The 15,090-nt window shown below is 39.0% G+C and overlaps 1 protein-coding gene and 1 non-coding gene across 3 annotated transcripts in view; one reads left to right on the top strand and one right to left on the bottom strand.

Annotated features, from left to right (window-relative positions):
• The first annotated feature begins 8,756 nt into the window (after positions 1-8,756).
• Positions 8,757-8,891, top strand: LOC115839172 (small nucleolar RNA SNORA70). The gene has a single exon (XR_004033943.1). It is a non-coding gene; the product is annotated as a small nucleolar RNA SNORA70 (small nucleolar RNA).
• A 1,085-nt stretch (positions 8,892-9,976) lies between these two features.
• The window catches only part of SINHCAF (SIN3-HDAC complex associated factor), a 29,503-nt gene continuing 24,389 nt past the window's right edge, over positions 9,977-15,090 (bottom strand). For both annotated transcript variants that reach the window (XM_030830438.2, XM_060305945.1), the window contains exon 6: positions 9,977-12,071. In XM_030830438.2, the coding sequence (XP_030686298.1) occupies positions 11,912-12,071 (160 nt within the window). In that variant the 3' untranslated portion in view covers positions 9,977-11,911. The remainder of the gene's footprint in view (positions 12,072-15,090) is intronic.

The raw sequence follows: 15,090 nt of genomic DNA, 5'->3' as shown, positions 1-15,090 counted from the left end.
GATGGGTGGGATAGGGAGGGTGGGAGGGAGGGAGACGCGAGAGGGAGGAGATATGGGAACATATGTATATGTATAACTGATTCACTTTGTTATAAAGCAGAAACTAACACACCACTGTAAAGCAATTATACTCCAATAAAGTTGTAAAAAAAGAAAAGAGTACATGCTATATAATTACATTTATATAAAGTTAAAAAACAGGTAACATTAATCTATATTGTTAGAAGTCAGGGGAAAGTAGTGACTAGGAAGGGACATGGGAGGTAGGAATAGGAGGGCCTTCTAGAAAACTGGCAATGTTGTGTTTCTTACATTGGATGCAAGTTACATAGGTGTGCTCAGTTACTGAAATTCATCCAGCTGTACATTTACCATAGTGCCCTAGCCTTTTGTGTTACACTTCAATGAAAAGTTTGAAAGTAAATGTACCCAGGGAAGCTTAAATTTTAGTGGCTGAATTGTTTCTTTTATCTTTAATACTTTTCAAATTATTTTTACTTTCTCATATTTCTACTTAAATCTACAAAAATTCTACAGAATTTTTGGTATTGGCATCAAAATTTTTTCTTACTATTGGTCTTTCTGAGCCTCTATTTTCTCATCTGTAAAATGAAGACAACACTAGAGTTTATTAAAAACTCTAGTTTTAAAAGTAGAGTAGCTGTTAAAAGCCAATGTGATTTTTAAAGTGTTTGTTAGCACAGTGCCTGGCACAAAATGCTCAATAAATGGTCACTTAATACCTTCCCCTAAACCAGTGGGGCTGTTGCGTGTGCTAACGTGGCACCAGGGCTTACCCCTGTCTAAGCATTTCTTACTATTTTCCAAGACTATGAGACACTTGAGAGCAGGGGTAGTGTGTAGTCCATTATAATTTTCTCAGTGCCTCGTTCAGCAGCTAGTGTGGAATAAGAACTCAAAATTAACTAAATAGGGCTTCCCTGGTGGCGCAGTGGTTGAGGATCCGCCTGCCGATGCAGGGGACACAGGTTCGTGCCCCAGTCCAGGAAGACACCACGTGCCGTGGAGCGGCTGGGCCCGTAAGCCATGACGGCTGAGCCTGCGCGTCCGGAGCCTGTGCTCCGCAACGGGAGAGGCCACAGCGGTGAGAGGCCCGCGTACCACAAAAATAAATAAATAAATAAATGAATTAACTAAATAGATGATTGAATAAATAAATTTCTGACACTTTGCAACATCTATTATTTTATTGCTAAATTATGGAATCACATTCGTTTTCCCTGAAACAAGTTTTCTTAGTTCCCACCATCCACTAATAATTTCTCTCAAAATGTTCTGACTTGATTCTCTTCCAAAAGAACCTCTTTCTACTACTTCCTCATATTCTTCATTACCTGTCATGTTGGGTAGCTGTGGAGCTTCATTTTACAACTGCTAAATCTAAATAACTGATTTTCTACCCTCCACTCTCAACCTCCCTTAAAAAGCTTGCACATAATTTTATCTCTCTTGGCCCATTTCAGTGCCTTCAGTTGTTTGGCAAATGTAGAGACTAATAAGCCAGTGCGGTCATTTCTATTTTCTATGGAGTTTCAATATGATTAAGAAAAAATAATTGGGGGCTAGGAATTGTGGGTATCCAGTTGAATGGGAGGCAAAGGAAGAAACTAGAAATCCCCAGGCTTTTTTTTTCTTTCCACCAATGACAAGGCACACTTAATAACTTTACTCCCGAGGGAGGATATGCCATTCTGAAAAACACTCCACTCTTGGTGATAAAGGCAGGGGAGAGGAAATATTACACCGCGGGAGAGGAAACCGTTTGATAAGCATGTAATATAAACCAGCTCTGGCAACTGTCATTCCTCCTTCCCCATCAAATTTAGGAAAGGTCCATAAACCATTTTCTCTAATATTTCACCAAAATAATCTCTTGGACTTGAAAATAAACAGTTCCTACCCCTAACCCTCCACCACTATGTGGCAACTAGAGCAATGAACTTCAAATATTTTAAAAGTAAACTTCTTATTGACATGTAATACACATACAGAGAAGTATGCAACTCTCTCCAAACCTTTCTGATCTCTCTCCAATTAGTGAAAAAATAAAATAAGTATATACTCTTAATACGTTTCTTCCATACATATATATATATGCACATGTAACACTGTGCTAATATTATGTACCTTAAAAAACATAAGAACATAGAAGGAAAATAGATCTTAAAAGTTATCACAAGAAAAAAAATCTGTAACAATATGTCAGTGATGGATGTTAACTATAGACTTACTGTGGTGATCATTTCACAATGTATACACATAACAAATCATTGTTGTACACCTGAAACTAATACAATGTTATATGTCAACTATACTTCAATAAAAAAGGAGGAGACAAAAAGAATGAGAAAAAATAGATAGAAATTATTTTGTATACCCCAAAGGACCAGCCTTGCACACTACTTGGAAACCACACCTGTACAGACAGTGGGAGCACGCTGCCTTAACAACCAGATCAATCAGAGGCTCTAGGGAGGGCTTGGTAACTTCTGGCCTCAGTTGTATGGCAACAGCTTAATCTCCAAATGTACACTGGACAGACATCCAGGCTGTCCTAATCCTTTAGGACTATGGCCACAGTATCTGCGATATTCAAGAATTGACTCCCCAGTAGCATGTGTTTATCACAATGGCAGTCTTCTGGGATAGGGAATTTGGAGAAGGAAAACACAAGTATGCTTTCTTTCTCTTTTGTGATAATTTAAAATTAACTGCAGAAAGCAGTAAAGGTTGCTTTTAGTTCTTAACAAAGATTAAACTTATCTTTGTGAAAAGGAAATAGAAATAGATTCTCCAGACATTTTAAATATGTTTCTAAGACTTACATTTAAGCTAAAATAACCGTTTGGCTGACTGTGGATTCAACAAGGGATTAGCTCCAGTTTTAGCTCCACAACTAATGAGCTAGGTGATCATTAGGTAAGTTTCTCCATCTGTAAATAAGCGCGCTAAACTGGATGAGCCTAAAACATTCTCAGAGTATTTTGTGTGACTAACACCACCTTGTGGACATTCATATAGTACCATATGATAAGGGGAGCTTCGTAGCCAAGATAGAAAAGCTGCTGGTTAAAACAGTAGCAAAGGGCTTAGTTTTCCCTGGTAGTTCTAGATGTCAACCTCCTCAATAATGAAATGGTTTAAGTTCTTCAGAAGAAAATGAAAATTAGAATTTTTAATTATGACAGATTCCTTATTTTAACAATTGACAGACTGATATCACCAGGATGCTCTAGAAACGGCCAAAGACATCCCCACTGCATCCCTCATCACTGGTTTATTTGAGATAGAAGGAAAACATTACAAAGAGACCTGAACTCTGTCTCATGGAGTTTAGGAAGCAGAATCTCAAGCTGCTAAAGCCAAAAGCATCCCTGAATTCATGCACTCCACTACCGTTATCTTCAGTGCTAGCATAACGCGGGAGTGGGGGGAAGCCGGGGAGGGGGAGGGGTGGAAGGGACAGCATTTCTGTTGGATGTGAATGGTGCGCCCTTGGAGTTGTTCCAGGAGGCTAGGTTGGCCGAAGCAGGCAACTGGCCTGGCTTAAACTGGAGATTTAGGCCTTGAGGCTAAGAGGTATGTTGTACTATTTCAGCATGTTTTATGAATTGGTTCCACCGTACTGTTACAGCTCAGCCAAACTTTACCCTTCAAAAATCATCCTGAGGGGCTTCCCTGGTGGTGCAGTGGTTGAGAGTCCGCTTGCCGATGCAGGGCACACGGGTTCGTGCCCTGGTTCAGGAAGATCCCACATGCCGCGGAGCGGCTGGGCCCGTGAGCCATGGACACTGAGCCTGCGCATCCGGAGCCTGTGCTCTGCAACGGGAGAGGCCACAACAGTGAGAGGTCCGCGTACCGCAAAAAAAACAAAACAAACAAACAAACAAAAACAACTCATCCTGAGAGCCTATCTTGGCCACTCCCTGGATCTCAGCACACTTTTGTAGAGCGTAATTATATTTGGTATCGCTTCATGCCCTCTATACAATTTCCCAATCCTGGGATTCATGTGCTGCCATAAGCGTAATCATCTGGTAGTGAATACATTTTCTTCTTTAAGCACTGAAACTTAAGAAAGCTTTAGGGTTTTTGGTTTTTGTTTTTTGTTTTTGTTTTTGGAGGGGGTAGGTGTCGATGTGAACTGTTGACGACCTTTGCTGTGCTCACCATAACTACAGGTAATAAAAAAGTTTTCATTCCTCCTGTATCCCGTATTTAGACCCCAGTGCTAAAAAGAACAAACCTTCACTGTGCACCTACTCATTTTATTATTACTACAACTCGGGTTGCTATTATTTCCTCCACTTTACAGAGAAGGAAAAGACCTCAGAGAAAATTTATCAGAGATCATAAAGCCATTAAATACCAAAACCAAGATTTGAATTCAAGTCTTCTAACTTTAATTCCATTGTTTATTCATCTATGCCACAGTGATATTAACTAAAAAGCTCACATGCTAAACATAAACCCTACTCCCATCCGTCACACCTTTACTTCTGAATGGGAACCACAAGGAAATCAAGAAAATAAAAGTCAAATGCAAGTAAATGGCAAGAATAAGCAAAAGAACCTTAGTGAGCTAGGATTCTCAAAGGACTTAAGGATTACATGATTTCTCAAGCATCGAAGGACTATTTAGAACCCTTAGTAGGGTCTTGGACATAGGTGCTCCATGAACACTTGAATGAAAGGGTGTTTAAAAAGTTTCACAGTATCAGCCCACAGATTATTCATTTACAAAAGGAAAAACGTGCTTTAAAATGGAAAGATCTGGTAGTCACCATCTTAACCAAGTGATCATCTTAACATCGCCAGCAGTGGGGCAACTTGACATTGTGCGCCTCTGCTGATGCACTAAGAGATGCCCCGCACAACCAGAAAGTGTAATCTAAATCTACTAAGAAAACAACCAGAAAAAATCCAAGATTTAGGACATTATACAACCGATTCTGATACTTGAGAAAGTTCAATGTCATGAAAAAATAAAGGCAGGGAGGACTATTACTGATTAAATTAAAAGAGGAGCGACATTAACCAAATGTGCATATAAATTGTGACTAGATCCTGGATGAGGAATAAAGTTTTAAAAGACACATTGGGCCAACAGGGGCAATTATTCCATACAGATCTATCATATTAGATATTACTGGGCTATCCGTCTCAGGTGTGGCAACGGCACACCTAAGGATGTAGAATATCCTTATTCGTAGGAGATGAATGCTTACGTATTCAGGGATGAAGTGTCATATTGCCATAACCTACTTTCAAATGATTCAGCAAAGCAGAAAAAGTACTTGTGGTAAAATTTAACAGTTGGTGGATCTAGGGAGAGGTTATACTATTGTTCTATCCCTTCAACTTTTCTGCGTATTTAAAAATGTTCAAAGTCAAAATATTTTTTAAATTCTTGAAATTCATCAAGACCATTAGCATAAATTCAACTCTTCTATGATCATGACTTGTGAAAATACAAAGTTGTAATCAGTCAGTTAATAAATATTTATTGTGCTCCTACTTACATACTAAAAACCACCGTACTAGACTCCGGGAACTATTGTAGTAAAAAATAGACATGGTTCCTGCTTTCATGGAACCTACTTAGCATACAATTCTGTGTGTGTGTGTGTGTGTGTGTGTGTGTGTGTGTGTTGGGGAGGGTAGTGGTTGCTCTGGAAGCCTTCCCCAAGTGGTGCCTAAGCTGAAACCTGATGGATAAGTAGGTGTTGCCTAGCTATAGGATAGTGGGGAAGTGGGTCAGAGGGAACAAACAGTATGTGTAAAGGTACTAATGATGGAGTTGGTCAATCTGGAGAGTGACAGGAATGTTTATTCCTATGGCTTCCCCCAGCCCCCCACCCTTTTTTACATAGCCTGTCTCCTGGTTCCATTGACCACTCCCGACCCCCAACCCTTCAGACCTAGGGGTAGTAACAGCACCCTAACATTACTAGCCCCAATGTTACCAGTCCTGAGAACTGCACTTTCCCTTGGAGTTTCCCTACACCATATGCATAGCTTTGTAAAGTTCCTTTATTAAACTTTCCTCAAATTATCCAATGTCAGTAAGCCATCTATTTCCTGCTGGCACCCTGATTAATAAAAAGTTCTGGAGAGAGACTTGGGAGATGTCTGCATATTTTAGATAGTATTTGGGACCGTGGGAAAGGAGATGCTCTGGGAAGAGGGTTGAAGGTGAACCCTGGGCCAATGAGCATCTGAAGTAGGAAACCTGGGAACAGCAGTGTTACCAGCCAAGAATGCTTCAAAAAAAGAAACTATCAATTGTATCAAGTGCTATTGAGAGGCTGGATGAGTAAAATGAGGGCTTTGGAATTCCCCATGAGAAAGCCATCAGTGACCCTTGGAGTGTTGGGGGCAAAATCAACACTGGAGTGGACTGTAAAGGTGATTGGAAGCAAAGAACAGACCTGTTACCTTCAAAAAAAAAATAACTGTTCAGGTTCCTATTTTAGCTCTACCCGTGACTTGCTGAAGAATCTTGAGACCTCTGTCTTAATTCCTGAGAGGTAAGTATAAACATAAAACAACCACTCTCCTTGCAGTTACAAAAAAACAATACCTGGACAATGATAAAGTTAATGTAAGCTACGGAAGTGTAGAGAACTGAAGTTCTCAAACAGAGTAAATTATTTCCCCCACTTTCAGACACTGAGACAAAGGGCAGGCTTTGCCAAAAATCTTTTTGGTCTCTCTAAACTGAAAGATTAAGCTCTTTTACACTGAAGCCTGCAACTAAGCATGTCTAAGAAGCCCCTACTCGACATACAATAACAAGCAGTTTCTAACCAGGGTGCAAGATATTTGAAACCTAAAGCATTCTCATGACCACAATAAGTAACCAAACTCCATAGCCCGAGAAATTGTTAGAACCCTCAGATCCCTTTCTGTGAGAACATGAGCCTGTGAAATTATCTAACTTTGATCCAACTGGGCTTTCTCCTCCCTTCCCAGTCCACTGAACATCACACAAAAATGACTGCCAGGGCAGCATAATGCTAAATCTGGGCGATTGGGAAACTGCTCTAGGGACGGTCAATCAAGAGGCTCCCTCGGTATCCTCCATTCTTTACTACAGAGCAAGCAGTTAGTTCTGGCTACCTTCATTTATTTTTAGAAGATTCCGTTGTTTCAACTAAACCTCCTAGAGACTATTTTCTCCACAAAAAGACAGTATATAATATGTACTTTCAACATCAAAATTAACAACATTTGATTAACTGATTTAGACAAAGTTCAACCTCTTCACAAGGGTGAAACTTGCCCCTCGTTTTCATCCTTCGGAAGAGACCCAGGTGACCACTCAAAATGCAGGTTAAGAAGGCACCATTGCTATAGCAGGGACAGGGTCCAGTTTGAAGAGCACAGGCTTTGGAATCAGGAAAGCTGCTTTTATTTAAGTTATATGGCCCCCCTTGCACCCCTTCACTGACTACCTGTAAACAGGTTGTTTTGTTTTTTCACTTTGCAAGCTTGTTTGAACAGTGTTTACAGGTGCCAAGCCCACCACAGTAGGTATTTCATAATAGGGGAACTATTTTTCTTTTTACTTGCTACACCCAAATGCTTGTATTTTAGGACAAAGAGGCCCAATTTCAAGTGGTTCACGTAAGAAAAAGAAGAGGCGTTATGGCAGACAAAACTCTATGGTCCCCACACACCACCTCTTGTGTTCACTGTGTAACTTGAATGTGGACAAGACGACTGTCTTGTTAGGTGACTGGCTCTGGAGACCTGCTGGCTGGGTACAGTGAGTGCCATGTTGGGAGACCCCAAGTGGTAAGGAACTAAGGGGGCCCTCCAGCCAGTAGTTTGGGCTCTCCATCCTACAGCCACAGGGAATGAATTCTGCCAACAACCCAAGTGAATTTGGGGTGAATTATTCCCAAGTCACCTCATGAGAATGCAACCAAGTTGACACCTGTTGCAGCCTTGTGAGACCCTGAGCAAAGGACCCAGCCACACTGCACCTAGATGGAAACTGAGATCAATTTCTCTTAAGCCACTACATTTTTGGTAATTTTATTAAACAGCAATAGATCATGTAGGTGCTGTCATCTTTCCACTACTTAGGTTAACTTAGTAGCTTCACAGTAACTAGATTAGGTGCTGGCAACATCACCTAGACTATCCCAAAGCTAATTTAATTGTAGTATAAGAAGTTTGACCCACAGGATCTACCTTTCCCAGGTAATAAACTGTTTTTAAAACTTTGATATATGGGAGTTCCCTGGTGGCCTAGTGGTTAGGATTCCAGGCTTTCACTGCCGTGGCCCAGGTTCAATCCTTGGTTGGGGAACTGAGATCCCGAAAGCCGCACGGCACAGAAAAAAACCTTTGGTATGAATTATACCTCTTTGGATTCATCATAAATCTGCAAAGTAAACAATTCTGGTAAGTAACAGAAGTTTAGAGACTCACAAAAGTCAAGTGACTCAAATGGCTAATAAGGGGGTAGAGCCAGGAATCAGAGAACCCAGGTCTGACCCCAATCCCAAAAATCTACCTTTCTCTATAACCACCTTTTATAGTTTCTCTAAAGTCTCAATGATGCTTCCCACTATGTCCATAGACAATACTAATAAAACCATATTACAGACATTGAAACACTGGAGACCTTTTGTCCTTCACTGTTAAAATCATCTTATCCACTAGGTTAATTATTGTGCACATCAGTTAAAATGTCTTTTAGAAAAAAAAAATGTCTTTTACATTTGCAGCCAGTTAAGCCAACTGTGCTCTTTTCCCCGTGGGGGCCCGGTGCGCAACGGCTGCAAACAGCAGCCTCCTCAGTAGTGTATGCAGCCTGTTGCCTGTATGGGTTGCCCTAAGGGACCTTGGAGACAGCCCTTTCCAGCAGACATTAATGACTGACATGCTGTCCCCAGTCTAGGCTCCAGACAGGTATGCGTGGTGCCTTTGGAAAGCCCCAGGGCACAGTGGCCAGGGTCCACATTGGCCAGGTCATAATGTCCATCCACACCAAGCTGCAGAACAAGGAGCATGTGATTGAGGCCCTCCGCAGGGCCAAGTTCAAGTTCCCTGGCCGCCAGAAGATCCACATCTCCAAGAAGTGGGGATTCACTAAGTTTAATGCAGATGAATTTGAAAACACGGTGGCAGAAAAGCAGCTCATCCCAGATGGCTGTGGGGTCGAGTACATCCCTAATCGTGGCCCCCTGGACAAATGGCACACCCTGCACTCGTGAGAGCCTTGGCGCTGCCCCCTCCCTACCCATGCCCACCAATAAACCCTACTTTCTTGTCCCTGTCAACAACAACAACAAAAAATGTCTTTTACAGTCAGTCTCCGACTTAATGATGGTTCAACTTAGGATTTTTTGATTTAACAATCACGCAAAAGCGATATGCATTCAGTAGAAATCAGACTTCAACTGTGATCTTTTCCCCAGGCTAGCAATATGCGGTATATGACACTCTTGTGATGCAGCGGCAGGAGGGAGCCACAGTGAGCCACAGACCCCAGTCAGCCACGCGATCAGGAGGGTAAACTACCAGTACATTTAGCCATTCTTGCTTTCACTTTCAGTACAGTATTCAATGAATTACATGAGATAGTCAACACTTTAATGAAAAATAGGTTTTGTGTTAGATGATCTTGCCAACTGTAAGCTAATGTAAATGTTCTGAGCATGTTTAAGGTAGACTAGGCTAAGCTATGATGTATTAAATGCATTTTTGACTTACAATATTTTCAACTTACTTTGGGTTTATTGGGACGTAACCCCATGGTAAGTGGAGGAAGATCTGTATTTTAAAGTCTGTATTTCTCAGTAAAGAGGACTTCTTTCCTTCATGGCTTGTTATAATACTAAGGGCTTACACTGAGTATCTGTGAGGGTCAAAAACATTAGTTACTCTTACTTAAGAACACCTTTCAGACAAAGCCACAAAACAGCTTCTTTTATTTTCTAGTAAGACTAAATTTATTCAATACCCTAGTAAAAGTTTTGATTATAAGTATCCAACAGTATAAAAAGTACAAAACAGATTTGTAGATTTCTAATATATTAATACAAAGTGCATGACTACATACAGTACATCCTACAGGCAAAGAGAGGTGGAAGGGGAAAAAGAAGACTGTGGTTGAGGTCTAGTAATAAATAAATAAATACAGAAGTAGAGATGATCCATATTATAGTATATTCTACCACCAATACTGCAGCCAAAATGTACAAAAAAAAAGAGAGAGAGAAAAAAACCATTTCAAAATAACTCAGGAGGAAGATGATAATGGCTGGGATTCTTGTAATACACCTCAAAGTCTGTGGGAGAGCTGACCCAACTCACTATGTAGTCTGTGCATATGGTGGCTTGTAGTTTTTTCCAGAGGAAGAAATATAAAACTTTAAGTTTAGATTAAGAACTATAAAACTATAGGGTACCCATAAAAATTGGCTCACTCCTTCTTGTTATTTATACTATCCAATCTTTAAAATCCAGTTTTAAAAATAAGCACTGAGTCATGTTATTACAAGGTAGGCAAAGGATCCTCCCGCATTATGAACAGTCTGAACTGGTGATATATTCTTCCTGAACTTTTAGAAAAGAGGCAATAGATAGTACTTTGGTTTGGGTTCAAGTAAAAGGCTTTTAATGAAGGTTTTACAATTGAAGAGCTCCACGTTTAGGATGTATCATCTAACACCTCAATGTTCAGAAAGCCTGACTAAAAGAAACCAAACCAAAACCAACCCACTCAGCATGAACACACACCTCTTTTCTTTTAGTAGAATTTTACTTTAATATAGAATGAAAAACAAAAAACAAAAACCCAAAACCCAAAACCCTAATAGGTTAAAACAAGTCAAACAACCATTCTACACAGATAAAACCTTCACAAAGGTCAACCGAAGTAATCCAGAGCTAAAACTGAATTGTGCAGATTTTCATTGAAGTCACCAGTCATGTAACATAAACAAATTATTTACACACTTGCAAGCCCTCTAAGAAATGTGCCCCAAGAAGCATTAACCTTTGTTTTTTTCATGTGCCATCCTGAAGACTTGCACATTTTATTTTTCAGATCATTTAACATTTTAATAGAGTGCATTCTCTACCAAGGGGTAATGCTTTGGTACTATTCATATAGGATTGCCTATCCTAAAGATTTGACATTTCCCCAAGAGGAACTTTGATTCTGCTTTAGAAGTTTCATATAAATTAAAAACTTTATCAAATATCAATATGGAGGGAGGTGACACAGGATGCAACATATACAGTCAAGTTACCTCTGTATATTTAGAAATTACTCCTTCAAGATATTCGCACTAGAGAGCTTAGTCCGTCCCGCTTAATATTCAGTAGTACAGGTTTGAATCATCAGAACCTTGGCAACACCGTAATATTTCAAAGTTATTAACAACTACCTCTAGGGGCAAGTCTGTGTTTACTGAGTTATGACAAATTTATTATAACGAAGGAAAACAAGTGTAGCCAGCCATCTTAAAAAATGCCCCAACCACTGCTTCTCAATATAGAAAGACTAAAACTACATACGTTTATCATACAACAAATCCCATCTCTGTCCCCTGAAATTCCCCTAATTTCATTCATTAGAAGGGGATTTTTTTAAAAAAGCCTTAAAGAGCACTTTACAGCAGCATTCAGCTTTCCTATGAAATACTCAGCATCTTAAATATTATGTACACTTCTTTTTTTCCTTTTAGTAAGCTAGATACTGGCTTCAGACTTTGTGGAACTGGAGGGAAAATAACCCACTCAAAACTATTCTAGAAATCATCTTTTGGCAGAATAACAGGTATCCAAGTTAAAAATAGGAGGGTCATTTTGTTGGTGTTTTCCAAAATTTAACTCATTTTTTGTTCCCCTTCTACATCAACCTCAGTCACCACTCCTGAGTGGAGATGGGTAGAGGCTCTGGCCCCTGAGCCTCCGGCTTCTCAGCAGCTGCCTTCTTATTGCTGCAGCAAGGCTTGAATAGATGTGTGTCGATGAGGACTTCCCCAAAACGGCCTTTATAGATAATGCCACAGCATATTTTCTGTCTAAAAGAAAAAAATGGAGGGACAACAAAATATATTAAATAAGGCAGAAAAATAGGAATACAAAAAAAGGAAACATCTACTCATCATTATAACTAGTACAGCATGATCAAAGGTTTTACTTCCACAATCTCATCACATTCCTAATGAATGGGCTCCTAGAGTGACCCCAATCTGCTAGGTAATGGGAATTACCCAGGCGCCTTAAATCCCGCACTGGAATCGTATCAAATATTAAGAGGGAAGAAGGCAATCTGAGAGACAGCAGTCAGTTTCAGAGGCTGCTCCTAAAGTTATAAACGGTTTCCTCCAAAAATCACCAAATCTTAAAGAAAACAGCCACCATAAACAGGCTGATACAGCTGGTGGTTTTATTTTAATACTGAGCAGACAAAAAATATATACACATATTATCAAATATACATAAAGGCATACAAAAATGACAACACAACAAATCATCCATGGATCACACACTCTAAAAAAACCTATTATTTCCTATGAAGTCCCCCGTAGGCCCCTCTCCAATCCCACTCCACCCAATCTCATTCTCTCCTCCTTAATTTCAGGTTTACCACTCTGTTTTTTCTTTATATACAACGTTTGCATCTCTAAACATATTGCTTGTTATCTCATATATAAAATATATAAAATAAAAAATATATATAGAAATGCGCATATATGGACTCACACTGTACGCTACAATTTTTTTGCTCAACAGTGACTGAGGTTCATACATATTGTTAGAGCTTTATTTCATTTTAACTTATGTACCGTATTCCACCATGTGAATATACCACAATTTACCCACTCTCCTTCTGATGGGACAATTTTTGCTATTACAAACATGCTGTACATACTGGTGCACAGGTCTGAAGGTGTTTTCCTAGGTTACGTTGCTGGGCTATAGGAATGGGAACGTGTTCAACTTTACTCGAAAATGCAAATTATTTATCAATGTGGTTCCCTTCTATTCCTATTTTGCTAAAGGTTTTATTTTAAACCTTGAAGCAAAGTTCAAATTTATCAAACATCTTCAATATACCACTAATACAATAAGCATTTTCTCCCTCCTTTAGGAAACTGTCAAATTATATTAGTTGGCTTTCTAATGCTTCAAACAATCTCACATCCCTAGAATAAATCTAATCTAGTTATGATATATTGTTTATAACATATCAAAGTTATGTTAGCCTCATAGAATGCTTGGAGCCTATGCCCTCTTTTATCCATAATCTGGAAAAGCCAGTGCAAGATTAGAATCATTTGTTTCTGGAATGTTTGGTAGAATTTGTCTATCTAGGTCTGGGATTTTTTGAGGGAAGACTTCTGACCACTGAATCCATTCCTTTATTATGAGACAATTCAGGTTTTCTACTTTTTCCTGAGACAGTTTTGGTGAAGTGTCTTTTTCTACTAATGTATCCACTTCACCTATATGTTCAAATTTATTGTCATGAAGCCGTTTCTAATATCCTATTGTCTTCTAAACTTCTGCTTTTTCTATAGCTGAATCTCCCTTTTCTTATCCAAGATGCTTATGGGTACCATCTCTTTTTCTTGACCTGCTTTATCTCTAGTAACTTTTTTGGTTATGTTTTTCAAGAACCAACTCTTAGCTTTACTGATACTATCCATTCATATTGATTTTCTACTCCATTTATTTCTACTCCTATCTTTAGGATTTCCTTGCTTTTATTTTTTTTTATATTGAGCTTCATTAATCTTTAAATTGGATACATGTAACTTCATTTATTTTAAATCTTTCTTTTGTAAGAAGCATTAAAGGCAACTTTTCTTCTACCTCTTTAACTTCATACCACATGTTTTGATTTGTGGTATTTTTCAGTTTTTTTTTTAGTTATAAGGATTTTCTAATTTATACTTTCTTCTTGAACCCATGGTTTCTTTTTTTTTTTTTCATGGTTTCTTAATTTACAAATATATGGAGGTTTTCATCATTTTATTTTGCTAGATTGATTGATTGATTGATGGATGCGTTGGGTCTTCATTGCTGCACGCAGGCTTTCTCTAGTTGCAGCAAACAGGGGCTGCTCTTCGTTGCGGCACGCAGGCTTCTCATTGCGGTGGCTTCTCTTGTTGCGGAGCACGGGCTCTAGGCACACAGGCTTCAGTAGTTGTGGCTTGCGGGCTCAGTAGTTGTGGTGCACGGGCTAACTTGCTCCACAGCACGTGGGATCTTCCTGGACCAGGGATCGAACCCATGTCCCCTGCATTGGCAGGTGGATTCTTAACCACTACGCCACCAGGGAAGTCCTGCTAGGTATATTTTAAAACTCTCCATCCTTCTCTTCTTCTCTGGAGGTTTTACATTCTTATTTTTATTCTTTTAGTGGTTATACAGTTAATTAATTGAACTCTAAAGTTATTCAATACATTTACTGTCAACAATACAAAGATATTAGGACATTTTAACTCCCATCACTTCTATTACTTTGACTTATATGTTACTGTTGTCATTTAATTCTTTTTTTAAAAATTCCCATCTATTATCATTTTAAGCCTTCAGTGTTTGTTTAAATTTACCTATAGGCAACAAATATTTATTTATCCTTCTCAGAATTTCAATCTTGGATCTCTTCTTTCTGCCTATAGAATTTTTGTTATTGAGTCAGTTTGGCAGCAAACTCTCAATTTTCTTTTTCTAGTCAAAAAGTCCTATGCCCTCATTTACGAAAGATATTTTTGCTACATATATATAATTTTAAGTTATAATTTTAAGTTGAGAGCTATTATCTCTTGGGCCATTGAAGGTATTAATCTATTGTTTTATGGCTTCCGTTGTTCATGCTGCCAATTCAGCTTGTAGGTTTGCTGTTCCTTTGAAAATAATGTCTTTATTCTCTCACTACTTAAAATCTGTTTTGCCTCCCATGTTCCATAGTTTCCCTATGATGTACCTGTGGGTGAATCTTCTTCACCCGTAAGATAATTGCTTATTACCTTGCTTTTAACTTGTTAGTCTCCCCAAATCTGTGAACTAGAAAATCCTTAACCACTTTCT

Source organism: Globicephala melas, chromosome 10, assembly GCF_963455315.2.
Source record: "Globicephala melas chromosome 10, mGloMel1.2, whole genome shotgun sequence".
NCBI lineage: Eukaryota > Metazoa > Chordata > Mammalia > Artiodactyla > Delphinidae > Globicephala > Globicephala melas.
Note: the sequence above shows the minus strand (reverse complement) of the source record. Positions and strands in the feature narration are given on the sequence as shown.